Here is a 16,528-nt window from a genome sequence, read left to right on the forward strand (position 1 = left end):
CCTAAGGAAATTAAAGTAGACGAAAAGACAAGTTGCCGCCGGTAGGGACCGAACCTGCAGTCCTCGGATAACGCGTCAGATTCGTTCCCAACTGAGCTGCAGTGGCCCCTTCATTCGTAAACTCTCGGAGAGAGGCACTCTAATGAAGTCTTGCCTTTTGTAGCATGTGACTTTGTTGTATTCTTCACTGCTTCAAGCGCGTACGACATTCACGGGTTTAATCTTTTTTCTATCTGAAACAAAGGCCACCCGTACGTTGCCCACGGCGTTGCGATAATCCGTGTAATGAATGGTCACCGATCCTTCAATAGTCGATGCTCAGTGAGCATTAGAGAGGTGGAGGTTATGCGGGTGGGTGTTGGGAGGGGGTGGGGTCGAGTTCCTGGCAATGAAACTGCGCGCTCTTCCACAGTAGCGCGAACGCTCTGTCGCCGTCTCTCAGCGTGCTGTCTGTCCTCAAGGTAAACATGTTTCCAAAGCGCTAAGAATGAGAGGCATGCTCGCATAGCCAGCGACGACTGCTACCACCCGTTCCCTTTCTTCTGCCCTCCACCCGGACAGCATTGGCTCACGGCGTGACACCTTCCTTTTCCCTTTCTTTTGCGCTCAGGTTGAGAGGGTGCGCGGTAGTGCGTGCGTTCTTGGGACGCACACTATTCACCCCGAAAGAACGGCGAGTGCCTGAGACTTGTATCTACTTTTTTTGTATTACGTTTGTGTGTGTGCGTGTATGTATGCGTGTGCGTGTGTTTTCGCATCCACCGCAGTGGGCGTGTGTTTGCGGGCATGGCGGCTCGCCAATCCAATAAATGGCAACCGCCGGCCACATCGCCAGTCGAGGGATTTGTCGTCGGCACACGTGAAGATCAAGATGTACCGCGCGCTCGCGATTTTGTGCTTCGGCCTGGCCTGTGCTGTTGGAGGTGAGTGGCGATGTCGTCGGATGCGGCGGTTCGTGTGGAACCTCGTGGTGCGGTGGCGACGCTTCGGTGATCGATGCAGCTTAAAAGTTGATATACTATGCCGCTGTCGGCATCTTTACTTAACGACTGACACTTCGCTTTTCTGGCACTTTGCTAGACGCAAGCATCGCGGTCGGCTCACAGGGCCAAGCTTACCGCTGCCGAATGAGCGCACTGCATGCCTGGAAAAGATGAAAGGGAACAGCTGGAGTTAGTTTTTCAGTTTCTGGATGTTTTGACGGCGACTTACATAAATCGGATTGCAAGAGCACTCACATCTGGGGATCGTCTTCCGCATCCGATATTCTAAACCGCCACTACCAAGACGCGATATCCTTCGGCACAACCTCGGTTCGTCGAGGTTAGGAAGGTTTATCACAAAGTTGGTGACTCGCATTGGTTTTCCATTGCTGGCTGCCGTACTTGATTATCAGCCTGTAGTGATAGGGTTCCTAACGAGCTGAAAGAAGTGGTAAATCTTTGTGGGGTTCGGCAAGACCATTAAATGTTTTTTGTGATCGCTTACTGAGGGGGCCACAGATCTGGTTGGAATTACGTGAACTTCGTTTAACGCAGCCCTAGGATTAAGTTCGGGTTAACGCTTTATCACAAACACTACGCTTGCATAAAATGAAAGGCTTTTGAGCGTGCGAATGAGCACCTACCTGCGCTCGCCGAGTGCCCTGACTGAAATTTTCTTTGCCACGCCAAAGTATGCTCGTACTGTACTAGCTTTATTATTCGAAGCTAAAGTAGGCAGTCCATTCGACGAGGATTGTTTAAATATTACTTCTTAGTGAGAATTTACTGCTTCGGCAAGGCTTTCCGGGTGAAGCCTTGCCGCGTAACTTAATGCCTAATCTGTATATATGTGCCGACCTTGAGCACGCACGTGCCTTCGCTTCGCGGTGAAGTTGGAAAGGCAATTAAGAAGAGGAGGAGGAGGAGAATAAAAACGGAAAGACAGGGAGGCTAGCCAGTTCTCAAACCGGCTGGCTACCCTGTGCTGGGGAAAGGTGAACGGGGAGTGAAAGGCAATAGAAAAGAGACGTTACAAAAATAAGAGGAAGAAGAAGAAAAGAAGAATAAAAATACGATTAACGACACTTTAAGCAATTAAGAAGAACTTACAGGAAGACGAGGCGGGTGCATGGGAGGAGAGTCTGTATTAAAAAAAAAAATAGAAGGATTACGGTGAAACTGTTCGTAGGCGAAAATTTTAGGACATTTTGATACTGGTCATATTACGTTGCAAAGCGCACTGACTGAGGCATTCACGAAGACAATATTTCGTGGATTCGACCATGGGTTGTTCTCCTGTCAGCCGTATAGCTTATAAATTGATTTCACTTGAAGTAATACGACCAGGTGGACGTTGTTTCACTGCGTGAAAGCTCAGCTTCTGTTACTGGTCGGGTAAGCGAAGTCAATTTTTCTTCGCTGCTAAGTGCTTGGCCATGGCGTTGATACAGTGGTTGCGGTGCTCGGCTGCTGACACGAAAATCGCGGGTTCGATCCTGGCCGCGGCGACTGCATTTCGGTGGAGGCGAACATACTAGAGGCACGTGTACTCAGATTTAGGTGCACGTTTAACATCCCCAAGCGGTCGATATTTGCGGAGCCCTCCACTACGGCGTGCCGCATAATCATATCGAGGTTGTGGCACCTAAAAATCCAGAAATTATTATAAAATCAATCAATCAATCAATCAATCAATCAATCAATCAATCAATCAATCAATCAATCAATCAATCAATCAATCAAAAAGATAATATTTGCTGTACGATTCCGTTCTCGAACAGCTGATTTTCACGTTTGATGGATGCATTCGCTTGGCATAGCCTTATCATTAATAGACGACCTTGGGGGAACGCGCGCAATGTATCCGACGTGCCCGAGTATTTCCCTGTTTGCCCGACACAAAAAGATTAATCATGTCGTTCTATAGCAGCTGATGCGGGCAGTACTCTTCCTTGATTGCTCAAATGCTTATAATGTAGCACGCTGCTTGGGAGAAGCTCCGGCGAAAACAAGGCTACAAAATATAAGCAGGAATAAAGAGCGGCGCTGTAACCATTCCCGCTATCGACATCGCATCACGGGAAGCAACACACAGTGCATCAAATCCCTGACATCCTGTGTTTGCCGTGACGTAGCTCGTGCGTCAGAGGCCCTATGTTAAACATGGATGCGCGTGTTTTGGCATGAGCGTTACGCAAGCGTTTCTACTGTTACGTCGATTTCATCGCAGGAAGCTCGTAATACGTGACTTCGACCTTCTAAATTAAGCATGCGTAATGAATTCATTGTGGCCAAGCGATAAGCCAAAAAACTCATTTGTTATTTTCATGCAGCATGGAGGGTTCAGATTTGTCTGCCTCCCGCGTCCTCGAAAGGGCTTCCCTAAGATATGCGTTGTGCTTTCGAAAGAAGACTCAGCTATTTACGATCGCAAATAATTATGCAAGCCCTCATCGGGACTAGTACATGAAGCGGGGCCCAGCGTCGGGCAGTTTAAAATCATATGTCGTTTAAAATATGATGTTATGCGCCATTACGCCGATGCGTAAAGTACAAGGTGCTTTGAGCGCGGTGAACAATTATGTTTTATAAATGAGGTGCCGATCAGCAGTAAAAGACGAGTTGCGTGCACTGAGTCCCAACGCATCCCGACTAAGTTTCGCACTTTTACTGTCTTCGCATTATTGCATTGATTCCGAACAGTGTTAATATAACCGAGCAAATAAATGGAACGCAAGATGCGTGATTTCGTAGATTATTTAACTACCCGCGCTGCTCCATTAGTTCAATTCGCTCTTAGCATAATTTTACACTATCTCAGACAATATATCTTTGTTTTGCTCGTAACAGTATTTCGTAAGTCCCAATAGAGACCACGAAGGGCTTATTTTTTACGTCACAATTGCGCCACTTACATACATATACCTCGTTGAACCTAGCAGATCTCACACTACGAGGCGTTCATGTTCATTTTCGCTAGAAAAGAACGAATAGAAGATAACCTAAAACGTCCGCTCCGGCTTTGCCCTACAAGGTCTGTAACACTGGTCGCTGCGGAACCTCAACGGCTCTAAAAAGTTCTCACACTGGCACAGCTTGCGGAGTGATGTAGCTTGCATAGACTGTCACACGTTAAACAACCCGTCAGCGATGGGCTTCATTCCTGAATACGGCCATTGTACAACGAATTAAAACATGTAGATGAACGCTATCGCGCAGCAGCGTGATTGCTTTAGTAGAGTTATAATAATTTTGATAAAACAATAACTCACGAATCAAGTTAGTCCATGTGTGATGTAAAATATGTTAGATACATAATTTTTTTTTATCCCAGGTTGCTGGTGATCGATAAACAAAAGTGAACGTTTGAAGCATATTTCTATGATACATTTGTTAACAGCTTAAGTACACGGGTGACCTTCATATCTTAAGTAGATAACCTAAAGTATCTCTGGTCTGGCAACAGGTACTTGTTCTTAACCCGGCTTTGAGCAGAGAAGCAAGCAATCAAGACGAAATTTCGCGAATGGCTCTCTTCGTGTACAACCCAGTCTATAATGCGTGATCACAATGTGACTCAGCTGAGTATAGTCGAAATACAAGTGAGCAAACACTGCAGCGCGTTAACTCTCTTTGCGCCAGCATCGAATACACAATGACTTCACGGCAAGTCGAGCGCGTAAGAACGTGACCTCGGTGAGGCTTTCCGCCGGTTACGCGAACGCAACACGCAGCCGCTCGCACGCTACGTAGCCTTCTGAATGAAAATAAACGGTTGCGCAATGTGCGAAAGGAGTTTTCGTCGAACCATGGACTTCAGTGTGGCAAAAATACCTTTATCGAAAGGCCTAGGTGTGCTACTGGTCTCACGTTGTTGCTCGAGGAAAGTGATCAGGTAAACTTTGTTTAGAATGAATGGAGGAATCGCTCAAAACGGCAGAGATCAAAATAAAGCGCTAAACGTCAGGTGCAAGCAAGCGTGCTCCAACACGTGCGCGCGTTCAGTGGCGAGATAATTCTAGTATTTGTCTTCGGCTTTCTAGTAGAATACCGAAACAGAACGCGTAACATCACTATGTGTTTGGATACTCTAATGCAAGGCGGCAGGAGTGGTTTCTTCATAGGTTGACAAAAAAAAAGGCGACCTGAAAAAAAAGTAATTCTTCGAAAATCCAAGACGTTTCGGCTTTTATACGGAGGCCTTGTTCACTATGCGCAAGCCATTGGCCCCATTGTGAAGATATCTTTGTATGGAAGCCGTAACGTCTTCCCTATTTGAAGCTTTATCTGGTCGATGTATGCCCCACTTTGAATGTGGCTTCCTATGGAAGCCGAAGCGTCTTGCGCTTTTGAAATTTTATTTGGTCGATGTACGTGTGTCTTTTGTCATGTTTCTTACCCACCCGGCGGGAATCTGTGGAACTCACGATTTACTTCGACGTGGGTTTTATCGAAATTGTTTCTTCCATTCCACTTCAATTCTGCTTCTTAAAAAAATGTGGGCCTTCTGAACTACTTTCCGTTTTCACAAACGCCAAGATTCTCTTTACTGGACCACCTGAAAATCAGGGGCCGAAGTCACAACAATTTGTTTTTTGGGAACGTTCTTTAACCAAGATCCAGTATCAGGCTTGGCTAAAATGTTCCCTTACGGATTCATTTTAGCGTAAAATATATTTTTTTATGAATACGAGTATGTCTCTTTAAAACGCACCTGTACTTTGGCATAACATATATGAAAGGGAAAATAGAGGACCACCCCGGACCAGGACGAATTTTTCGGCAACTAGGAGGCTTTAATTCAGAGAAATCCGTCTGTATTTCCTTGTGGCTTCGTGCTACAAACGGGTGGTTGTGTATTTTCCCTTTCTTAACCCTTCCGCCACCTTGCGGGGTTCCGCAGAACTGATTTGCAGTACAACTTATACATATTGGATTTAGGTTTTGACCAGCAAAAACTGAACTAACCTAGGCCATTTACGTCTGGCCAACGTTGGGTCAACAGTGGTATATTTATGTTTTTACAGGTACTGTTCCCCCTGGTTTGAGACATTGCAGGAGTGTTTATATAAAGTAAGACAAACCTAACATCGAAACACATAGTGAGCCGTTTGCTTTGGAAACCGTACATGGGGAAGTCGTCGAAAATAGCTATTAAGTTTATTACAAGTGACAAAGGTGCACGCAAAAAAAAGAATATCTATGGCAATCAAGGGAAGACCGGAATGGCACTATGTTCAAAGGATGGGACGGGACGTCTATACGAGTATAGTGACCAGTGGAAGAAATAAGGGCAGCTCTACAAGCGGATATATGCACACTTTTATGTAGCATGATAGACCGATCACACTTTCGTCGATGTTCTAAGCAATTGACTGACATGATGTGGTAATGCACTGAAGGAAAAAGTGGCGGTGCTAACGGTTAAAAATAAATGTGATAGCTTCCCGTTAGACGGACATGAGCTGATCTTCGGTATGGAGAAGATGAGGTGACCACATAACTGACGCATATTCAAGAAGAGGCCTGACCAACGATTTATATAGGTTAGCTTGTATTCCTTATTCATGCCCTTTAAAGTTCTTCTTAAGTAATCTACTTTTCAAACGAGTATTTGCAACTAAAGTATAGGATCGTGCCACTTTACGTTAGAATAGAATACAACACCAACGTACTTAAATGTCTGGACACTTTCTAGTGTGTAGCGCTGTAGTTCATAGCGCTTCAAGCGTGAGAAACGGACACGCTTTTGTTTTTTGGCAGAAAAGATTCAAGAAGCTTTAGTATCTACGCATATGGGAACAGGCTTGTTTGGCAACACCATGTTTAAGTAGTAATCTTGTGCTTCTAAAATAGGATGCAGAGCAGCGTCACTTCTAGTAGTTGGCTCGTAGCCCGTGTTGATTTATCGATGCTAATCGTCACGTGCTGGCGATTGAAACATCCAGCAGGTTCTTTCTCCACGCGCCTGGCGCTGTTGTAAAAATTGCCGCTTTTTCCTCTGGCAATACGCCAAACCAGCCGAGCATCGCAGAAGCGCGACACACGACACTTTGAGCGTGCCTTTTCGTTGTAGTCCGTTGCCTTCATAAATATCTGATCCTCGAAGCTGATTTACCCGGATACCAGCGGCACCTCCTATACAGACTGCGTTTTCCGTGTCCTGCCTCACAGCCGAAGAAAATGGCTGCTATAAAACCCATTCGTCAAACAAACAAGAGAAAAGGAAACACAGGAAACGACAATCATCAGAATAGCGGCGCACGTGGCATAGGCGTGCATCAACGATGATACAAATAAATTACCTTGGAAGTATTTCTACGCCATCTCTGGCACCGATTCCGGCTCAGAGGAGCTTTAGAGTACAGCGAAGGTTACAGGTAGTCGAGTGATTAGAATTGCCATCAAACGTTAGATTCTTGAGGTTTTGCGTGCCAAAACCACGGTATGATTATGAGGCACGCCGTAGTGAGGGACTCCGCATTGATTTTCAGCAGTTGAAGTTTTTAACGTGTACCTAAATCTAAGCACGTGGGTGTTCTTGCATCTGGCCCCCATCGAAATTGGACCGCTGCAGAATTTCAAACAAGACTTAACTGTCTAGGAAGGAATGCTATAGTCTAGTTAGGCACATCTTATTGGCTATGATGTGAACATTGTGCTTTCTTTCTTATATTTTTGCTGGCAATGGCTACTTCTGTTTCCTTGCAAAACAGCACATAGAGAGTAGTGCCACGGCTCAGAGACATGAAATAACTGACACACCTATTTGAAACTAGAAGGAGGCATAAAATAAATCTTAGGATGAGCGCGAACAGATATAGACTGCCACAAATTCCACTGACAAAAGTTTGTCGCTTTTTTATAAATGCAGTAAAAATTGGCAAAGGAAAAAAGATATTAATAAGCTGCAATTTGTGCATACTGCTATGATTCTGTTTTGAGCATTACTAAATTGTTTGGCAGAAGTTCGAACAATGAAGAATCAAGAAAATTAATTGTTTTTACGTCTGGAATTACTTGCGCATTGATCTTTACTGAAACGTGACAATTTTCGCATTGTGCGAACGGCAGATAACAAATGACGGAACGCGAAAAAAATGGTTTTAATTTAAATAAACGCAAGTGCGCATCTTGTTACTAACACGATATTCCAACAATGAATTCGACAGAAGAGCACTCCAACGGTGCCATATACACTGGCCTAACCAAAACGTGCTTCGTTCACAGAAATTTTTTTTTTATCCTAGCCGAGCTGTAGAACGTTAACTTGCTCCAATGAATCGCAGTGGTCGAGCAGAAAGATGTAGGAGGCATCAGTCGACGCAGATTAGCGCGCGAAGACGCAATAGGTCCGTGATGCCAGCGGCATCATTGGCCTGTACTGGTTGTTCAGACGGCCAGACTTTGGTTTCCATTCTTTTCATTCTGAATGCACTGTCTTGTTTATGCGATTTTGGTCAGAAAAACCAACATAGAATGGTTCCGTGGAAGACGTTTTCCAGTCACGCTATGGGCTTCCCATACATTCACGCACGCAAGGAAAAAATGATACCTTCAACTCTTAGCAACCCACAAACCAATAAAAGAAGTCCTTGAAAAAAAAAAAAAAACTGAGCGTAAGGACTGCAGTTGACGGTGAAAGGAGGAGGAGGAGAGGTTGAGGAAAGGAAAAGGCGCAACTTCTGCAACCCTAATTGGGAGCACGGCTCAGCGCCTAACGGTGAAAGTCAGTTTCTATTTCGATGACACGTTCCTCTTTCTTGTTTTTTATGGTTAAGAATGAATGCCGCCGCAGTGTGGAAGGAATCCATGCAGTCGAATTACCGAGCTTATTTGTCAAGCAAAAAGCCCGAAGACGTAAGCTGGTTGAAGAGCCACACTAAATATAGCACGACATTTTGTGTATAGGAAATAAGACGCTACTGACAGAAGCCACAGCTGACAAGAGTTGTGAGAAGACAACAGGAGGATCGACGACGACCTGTGCCTCCGAGCCAAGAACAGCCACCGATGATATCGCACCCGCGCTGCTGGCACCAACCTTGAAGGCACCCCGTTCTCGTATTCGAGTCCCGGCTCCTAAATTTCCGTCGCCCAACGACCATCGTAATTGCACCGGCTTATCGGCGATTGCATCTGGAGTATTGAGCTGTTTGTCAAGTCTGCTACTATCGGCTCGCGAAAAGAAAGACAAACAGGAAAAAAAAATAAAAGGCATAAGCACTCATCTTTTAAACAGTACAAACAAGCTACGTGACAGGATGCAGCCAGCTCGGGATATGTAATCATATGCTTCCCATTCGGAAGGTCACATTCCTTTGTTTTGACTACGTGGCTGAAATGAAAGAAAGCCGGGGAATCATGACCGCCATTGTTCGTGTTTGTGTCGCCAACTTTAGACGCTAAAGATCCGCCATTATTTCCACACAAAAGGTAGGCGGGAGAACAAAGACTTAGAAACAAAATAGGGAACTATATCGTTTAAGTCGAGGAAGTGGCGTTTTCGATTTCCGTGCGCAAAAGAAAGATCTTACCACCGCCTTTCTTAGGAAGTGTTTTCTCGTTTATAATGAATAAGATGCTGGCATGCGGCCAGTATTTTGTGGGAAACAGCGCTCAATTGATTTCGAACACATAGACAACATAATAATCCGAGGGCATGTATGGGTTAAAGGGAGCTGACAGTACTCGTGCTTCACGGGAATTCGGTTCCAGAAACTAGACTGTTGGTAGCACAGCTTGGTAAAAAGTGAGATGCTTGCGAAACTAAATCGGTTAGTAAATAAATACACGGACCAATGTTAACAATAATTTTGCTCCCGTCGTTCTTCTTTAGGCGTGTCCAGTGCGGCCCTGTACAAGGACATCGCCGGATGTACGACCCCGGAAGCTGAGAAGTGCGGATACGACTTCGTGCCCTACTTCCTCACGCCTAAGCTAGCCGATGATGCCAAGGGCCTTGCAGCGCAGTGCACGTAAGTAGTCTTAGCGGACGAAATCTATAGGTGACTGGCTAATCGCTTGCTAATACTGCCTCAGGCTTCTACACACTGTTCCGGCAGACATGAGTAGTTCGTGTTAAGATTGCGCAACAGGCAAACGTAGTACAAGAATGCAGGGGACGTTCGCAGTCCTGTGCACTTGTTATCATACATTTGTTTGTGGGTGCTGCACCGACAAGGCTTCGAAATGAATGAATGCCATCTAACCAAGTTTTTCAATCAAACTGCACGTTTCCGTACCCTAAAGAGCGCAGCAGTTGTACTTCCGGTCGCCATTACATGCTCGCGATTCAGGTGAATGAGCAGAAACTTCGCGTATGAGGCCGTTGCGAGAGCGGCACGTCAGTGTTGACTGTGGTTCAGGCAGTAGTTATGCTGGCAAAATAATGAGTGCCGCGAAGCGGCATGGCTTAGGCTACTGGCCCACTCGGTTACGCGTGGTGCCAGCACTGGCAAATAGCGATACTTATCCAACGTCAGGCAGAAGCTTTCCCTGTAATTCAAATTTTGGTGGTGGTATGACGTCATGCATGGTGTTCCTGTAAGGTCACGTGACTCCCCGCATTGATGGGGACAAGAAGTTTCACTGTTGCGCTGTTTAGGATACAGAGACAGGCATTTCATCCCGTTATGAACCTGTTACGCTACAGAACCCGTTACGCTATACGGAACGCTATATTCACCGATCCATTGCAGCATGTGTGAAGCCTATTTAAATACACTGAAAAACGGAAGCGCAGCGTCAAAGAAGAGGTTTTCATGAACACCTACTGCACGTCACCGTCGGCAACCAAAAAATATGGTGTTCTTTTCGCGTGGAATGTTAGAGGGAGTTAATGCTACTAAGTGTAGTCATGCCTACGTAGGTATATCGTGTTATTATATGTTGTTCCGCTGTTGTGGAGCCATGAAGAATACCTTCCTACAGAATGCACGCGCCATGAAATATAGGGGCTGTGCTTTTCTACCACCCACCGCAAAAGAAAAAGATGTGCGGTCAGTGATCGCGTCTTACAAATCTGAAGGTATTCAAGGGAGAGTCACCGAGTATTTAATGTTGCAGTGTTACTTGCAAGGTATTACAACAGAATTCGTTGCGTCTATATAATATGTAATAAATATACAGACATGAACCCTAGTCATATACAATTTCGGCTTTGGCCAAATTTCGCTGCTTCTTGCGGTGGACCCCAAACGCTATAAATAACACATTCGTACGTGATCTAGGCCACCACGTTGTACTTACAGTGCCTTCGATTGTCATTGCAGGTTGTTCAAGAGACAACTGAAATGCGGTGAAGACTTCGCCGTCAAGTGCTTGGACGGTCTGCCCAAGGGCGTCATCCTCCTTATGCTCAGGGCAGCCGTCGACGAGTACGGCATGTTCTGTAACACCACCAATCCGAAGCATAAAGGTCAGTACACACATAGATATATCACGTGCGCCGTACTGCGTATTTCTTATTTTAGTATCCCACGCTTTATGTGATTGAGTATGGCAGCGTTTTCTGAACTTTTACGCAATGTCATGTAAATTACTTAAGCGTCGTCGCATCAAAAGTCTGTCCATGCTCTGTCGAACGCTGACGCAGCAGTTGCCTATTAAAGAGACTATAATACACCCATAATACACGGAATAGCCGGATAGCGAATGCACAAAGCGTGTGTGAACGAAAAGTTTTGCGAAGTCATCATAATTGTACCTATTCACACAAAGTTTGCACTGTAGAGTTGTTGGTCTGACCAAATTTCAACGGATGCTGATGCTCAGCATATCGTTTGCAAAGGCGGCGGGCCGATGACAGGGCCTCGTTAATTCCGGCCCAGAAATCTGAAGGCATAGAAGTAATGGACAAGGGAAAAATTTAATGGCTCCTGTAATGCAACAAATTATGAAGCAAATGATGGAATTGTGGGTTAGCCGTCATGTTCATGGTATTAGAAGCCCGATTGTACTGAAGTAACAGCTGCAGTTCTGTCAATAGTTCAGTATAAAAGGGCTCATCATTACAGATACGGCATGAATGTATCTAGCATATCCGGTTCGCATTTTGCACAATGTCATCTCTGCGGGATCCGTTTGGCACCAAGGAATATTAGGCAATGTGACATGCAGGAAAGCCTGAAAAAAAAAAAAACGTTGTTTCTACACTAAAGTGTCATCTGCTACAATTCAATAGCCATGGTGCCTGGTTATGAAAGCTTTCACATTTCCAAAATTCTCATGAAATCTGCGGCGTTACATTGTAGTGGCTCGAAGGTTATCGGCAATTGGCGTCAGATAGGCAGAACGGCTTGTTTAACAATGGTTGTCAATCAGCAATCAGGGTTCCAATTTGTTGTGTTTTAGTTTAACGCTCTCTTACGATGTGTGTACATCTCGTTTACTCGATGCATGCCAATTAAGAAACAGAAGAGCACATTAATCATTGGCCTCATGCTTGAAAACATGTTAATAAATTCTACCAAGTGCATTCGGCTCAGGTAATAGGTGGCAGCACCAGCCAACTAAATATTGAGGTTGTGGGTCCTAGTTGGAACTTAGCGGGGGAAGAAACAGGACTCACGTAAAGTTTGAGCGCAGCAGGACTTCCTTTCGCCTGCTTTTCGTGAAATTTGCTTTCTACCTTGCTCCCTATGCAGAATACTTGGACAGCATAAAGTGCATCAACAAGGCTGGTCCTGGAATCCAGAAGTGCATGAGCGACATGTTCGTTGCCATGCACCGTGCTTCCAAGGCACCCGACCGTCAACAGATTCCATATTCCTGCTGGTGAGTAACAACCCACACTGTAAGATGAGCTTATCAGGGGTATAGCCAAGGGGGGGGGGGGGGGGTTGGGGGGGGGTTCAACCCCCCCCCGAAATTTTTCAGTTTTGCTTGCGTATATATACACGCACACGTACAAACGCACGCACGAAGATACATAAAGTATGGTTGAACCCCCCCCCCCCCCGAAAAAAATTTCTGGCTACGCCCCTGGAGCTTATACTTTAGTAAGAAAAATGGGTCACACACACGCGTATTCTATGTGATCGACCCCGAATAGTAGGGAATTCCGTGTCGACATGGAGAAGTACTTGTTGTAGCCTAACGCCTTCATAATCATCCGCAGTTTGAAAACTGCGGACGATTATGAAACAGTTGGGATCTAGGGACTTCTTATCACAATTCAGCTCACACGCGCCCCATTTCATTGCGCGCGTGCAATATGTTTCTGCAGGCTGATGTTCCTTACAAATATGCATATTTGCATGCCTATATTTACACTGAATGATTGGGGAGCGTCAGTAACATTTAGTCTAGCTCACACAGTGAGATCTGGAGGGTTGAGGCGGAAGCCGAAAGCTAGAGTGAAATGCGAGAGGGCGCGTCGCGTTGACACAAAAGGTGATTTGGTTTAAAATAGTAAAAGCGTTGCTATCAAGAAATTCATGTCTCTTATTAAGCGAAATCTACGGCCCATTCAATCGAAACACACATTTCGTACAATAATTTGCAAGAATGCTGTGTGTTCCAGATGAAAATATTCGTATTTGATATTCTCAATAGATACAGCGCCAACGATAAATAAGTTGAAAGGGAGACAATTATAGACGCGAAAAAAATGTAACCTGTGTTAACGCTGATTCGTATTCGTGAGTCTGGGGCTTTATCTTTGCTCTGTGCAGTCTCCCAAATCTTTAACTATCGTGCACGAACGACGATTTTTCTGTGCATGAGTGCCATATGACGGAGCCAAGTTGCATAAAAGGGTGACGGTAAGCGCATGCCCACAAAGCGCACTCAGCTGCGTCCATTGCTGGCCAGGCTGTTCCTTCTTGGGACGTCACCCCATAGTAGTGCACTTCAGACGAACCGTGTGTTTCGGCTTATCTCCTGAGTGGGGGGGAGGGGGGCGGGTATCTTCAAAATTTTATTTCCTCGATTGCTTGTAGCCACGTTCATATTCGGAGCGCAATATACGAGCAAAAGCATTCGCCTATTCACGCTGCCTGTTTGTCTGAAGTGCGCTCATACGGGGTAGCGTCCTTTATAAGAAACAGCCTTGTAGACGATGGGCCCCAGCTGAGGGCTCTTTGTGGGCATGCGCTTATCTTCATCCTGCTGGCAACTTGGCTCCGTCATAGTGTGCGGACGCACAGAAAATTCGCAGCTCGAGCGCGCTCGTTAAAGATTTAGGAGGCTGTGCACAAGTGTACAGCTTGAAAGAACGAGGCTTCTGAAGCAAACTCCCGCTACGAACATTGGTTTCATCGTTACCTTACTTGGTTACACAGATCTTCAATTTCATCCTTGGTAAACTTGTGTCCTCTCTAAGCAGCCCATTCGGAGTCCATATCGAAGAAGGTCATGTAACTCCTTAATGTTAATGAACGGCAGCAACAACAATAAATGCAGCATTCGAAATAGGCAGAAACAAGTGCAACAATCTTGCAAATTGTTGTTGTTCGTGTTGGAAAGAAATAGCGCAAGGAGTAATATAGGGCGAGGGAAATATGACGTCATACAAAGTGATTTGTTACCTCAAGAGTGGATTCAGTAATTTTTCATATTTGCTCATTTCTTCAACCTTTCTTCTCGCAGCTATTACCACGACTTCGTTGAATGTGCCGAGACCGCTCTGAACCGAGGCTGCAAGCTCCCGGCGGCGAAGAAGTTCTTCGATGACATCATCGATCACGTTTTCGGCGAGGTGCTCAGCCTGGCCTGCAACAAATACAAGAAGGGCACGGGCGCCTGCGATGCCCTGCCCGTCTTGTCCACCAAAGATGACTCGAAGGCTCGCGATAGGGGATTCATCGAGCCACTGGCCGTCATTGCTAGCAAGCTCGGTTAGGCATCGTTGCTGGGTAGTATATGTATACATATAGACATAGAAGTTGTAGACATATTCACGTCACAGGGGTAAGGGTGTGTCATGCTGGTGTGCTCAGGCAAGAGGTGGAATAACACTTTCTAATATATGTTCGTGAATAGGTGCTGTCACGTTGTGCGTTCTGGGGAGTCTGAGTAAGCCGACTACAGTTCCTTTTCTAATGATATCAGAATAGTATGTAGAGTCTGTCGGGACTCCTTTGGTGCTTGGTAGTGATACGACGTGGGTTAAACACACGCACACTAGATATGAATGTTGCAGGCCAAGACGGCTATTGTGCTGCCCCTTGTTTAAGAATGAAGGAACGTTTTCGCGAATAGCCAGATGAAGTCACGGTGAAAGAGAAATATAGAAGAGAATGTAGCTCTCGCATACCACCATGACAACCCTTACGGTTGTTGATTTCCGGATGTATTCTAGGCAGACCAATGTGCGAGTGCAGACCTCCCGCTGAAAAGCGCTTACATCGCGGAGTTAATGACGAGCACTCCGTGCGAGAGCAGCCACAAAGCCCACACGATGACCCTCCATGAATGAGCTCCGTGAGGGGTATAGCAGCTGGGAGCATTCGCAGCGCCACTCCTAGGACGCCCGTATAATCTGTGATGTCGCGTCATGGCCTTCGAGATGGCGCGCCCGCCCGGTGCGAAATCTCAGAGGCCATGCTTGCGTAACCGATCAAGGTGATCTGGGCAACGTCTGAGAGGTGGCGCTGCCAGGCAAGGATGTCCCGCGAGCGGGTCCTTGACACTAGACAGTTGACAAGTAGCGCTTTCCTTCGCGAAGTCTGTCGCTTGTAATAGGTCCCTATCGTCTGTATCGCGGTGATCATAACTCATCTGGCGTGTAAGCGCGTGCATGCTGCGTAGAAGTTCGTGCGTTGGAATTTAGTCTCTTGCTGGCATCTTAGTTAAATCATGGTCGTTCGATAAAAATACTTAGTTCCCACTACGTCATTTCGAAACGTTCGTTAACAATTAGCCTGGAAATGTAAAATGTCTACATTTGCTTTGTGTAAAAAATCCGGAGACATTTGACAATCAGTGCATATAAAAATGGTGAACAGGCAATTATTTTTTAACACGTACAAAAATATAGTATGCCTTCAGAAGCCGTTCATCGTCGGATACATCGTACACATAATAGTAAAATTTAAAAAAAAATCGAATATTTTACCTAACAAGTAACAGCTGACATGCTTCCTGGCAGTTATCAATTCCATTGTATTACCGACGAATGCACCAGCATTAGGAATTGTTAGAACCGAGTGAAATGGTTGTGTTGTTTGAGACGAATAGCCATGCATGCTTCGTGTGATGTGTGTACATAAATGTGATCATCAAGAGCATGTTAATTTCCGAAAGCGATACTTGTTTGTTTTGCTTGTATGCACGAAATAAAATATCACATCGTCAACACACCGACAAAAGCTTCTTGGTTATTTATACTATATATATGAAAAAGCATGAGAAGGCAGCTTCTCAGCCTTTTTGCTAACATTAAAGTGTAAGCTTCTTGCTGCCACTGGACGATCCCTGAGGTAGGTGGGGTGAGGGGAATCTTCGGGGCTCGGTAGAGGAGAAGAACTGTAGAGGAGGAGGATGAAGGAATGAACAAAAACAGACTTGCGTTCCGTATACAACCCTACCCTGGGGAAAAG

The 16,528-nt window shown here is 45.4% G+C and overlaps 1 protein-coding gene across 1 annotated transcript; it reads left to right on the plus strand.

Annotated features, from left to right (window-relative positions):
• Window positions 1-773: 773 nt before the first annotated feature.
• On the plus strand, window positions 774-16,297 carry LOC119375547 (uncharacterized). Its single transcript, XM_037645743.2, has 5 exons — window positions 774-923; window positions 9,823-9,961; window positions 11,258-11,403; window positions 12,632-12,761; window positions 14,577-16,297. Exons 1-5 carry the CDS (start codon window positions 872-874, stop codon window positions 14,827-14,829), a joined length of 720 nt encoding a protein of 239 aa, XP_037501671.1. The 5' UTR covers window positions 774-871; the 3' UTR covers window positions 14,830-16,297.
• The last annotated feature ends 231 nt before the right edge of the window (window positions 16,298-16,528 follow it).

Source organism: Rhipicephalus sanguineus, chromosome 11 (genome assembly GCF_013339695.2).
Source record: "Rhipicephalus sanguineus isolate Rsan-2018 chromosome 11, BIME_Rsan_1.4, whole genome shotgun sequence".
Lineage (NCBI taxonomy): Eukaryota > Metazoa > Arthropoda > Arachnida > Ixodida > Ixodidae > Rhipicephalus > Rhipicephalus sanguineus.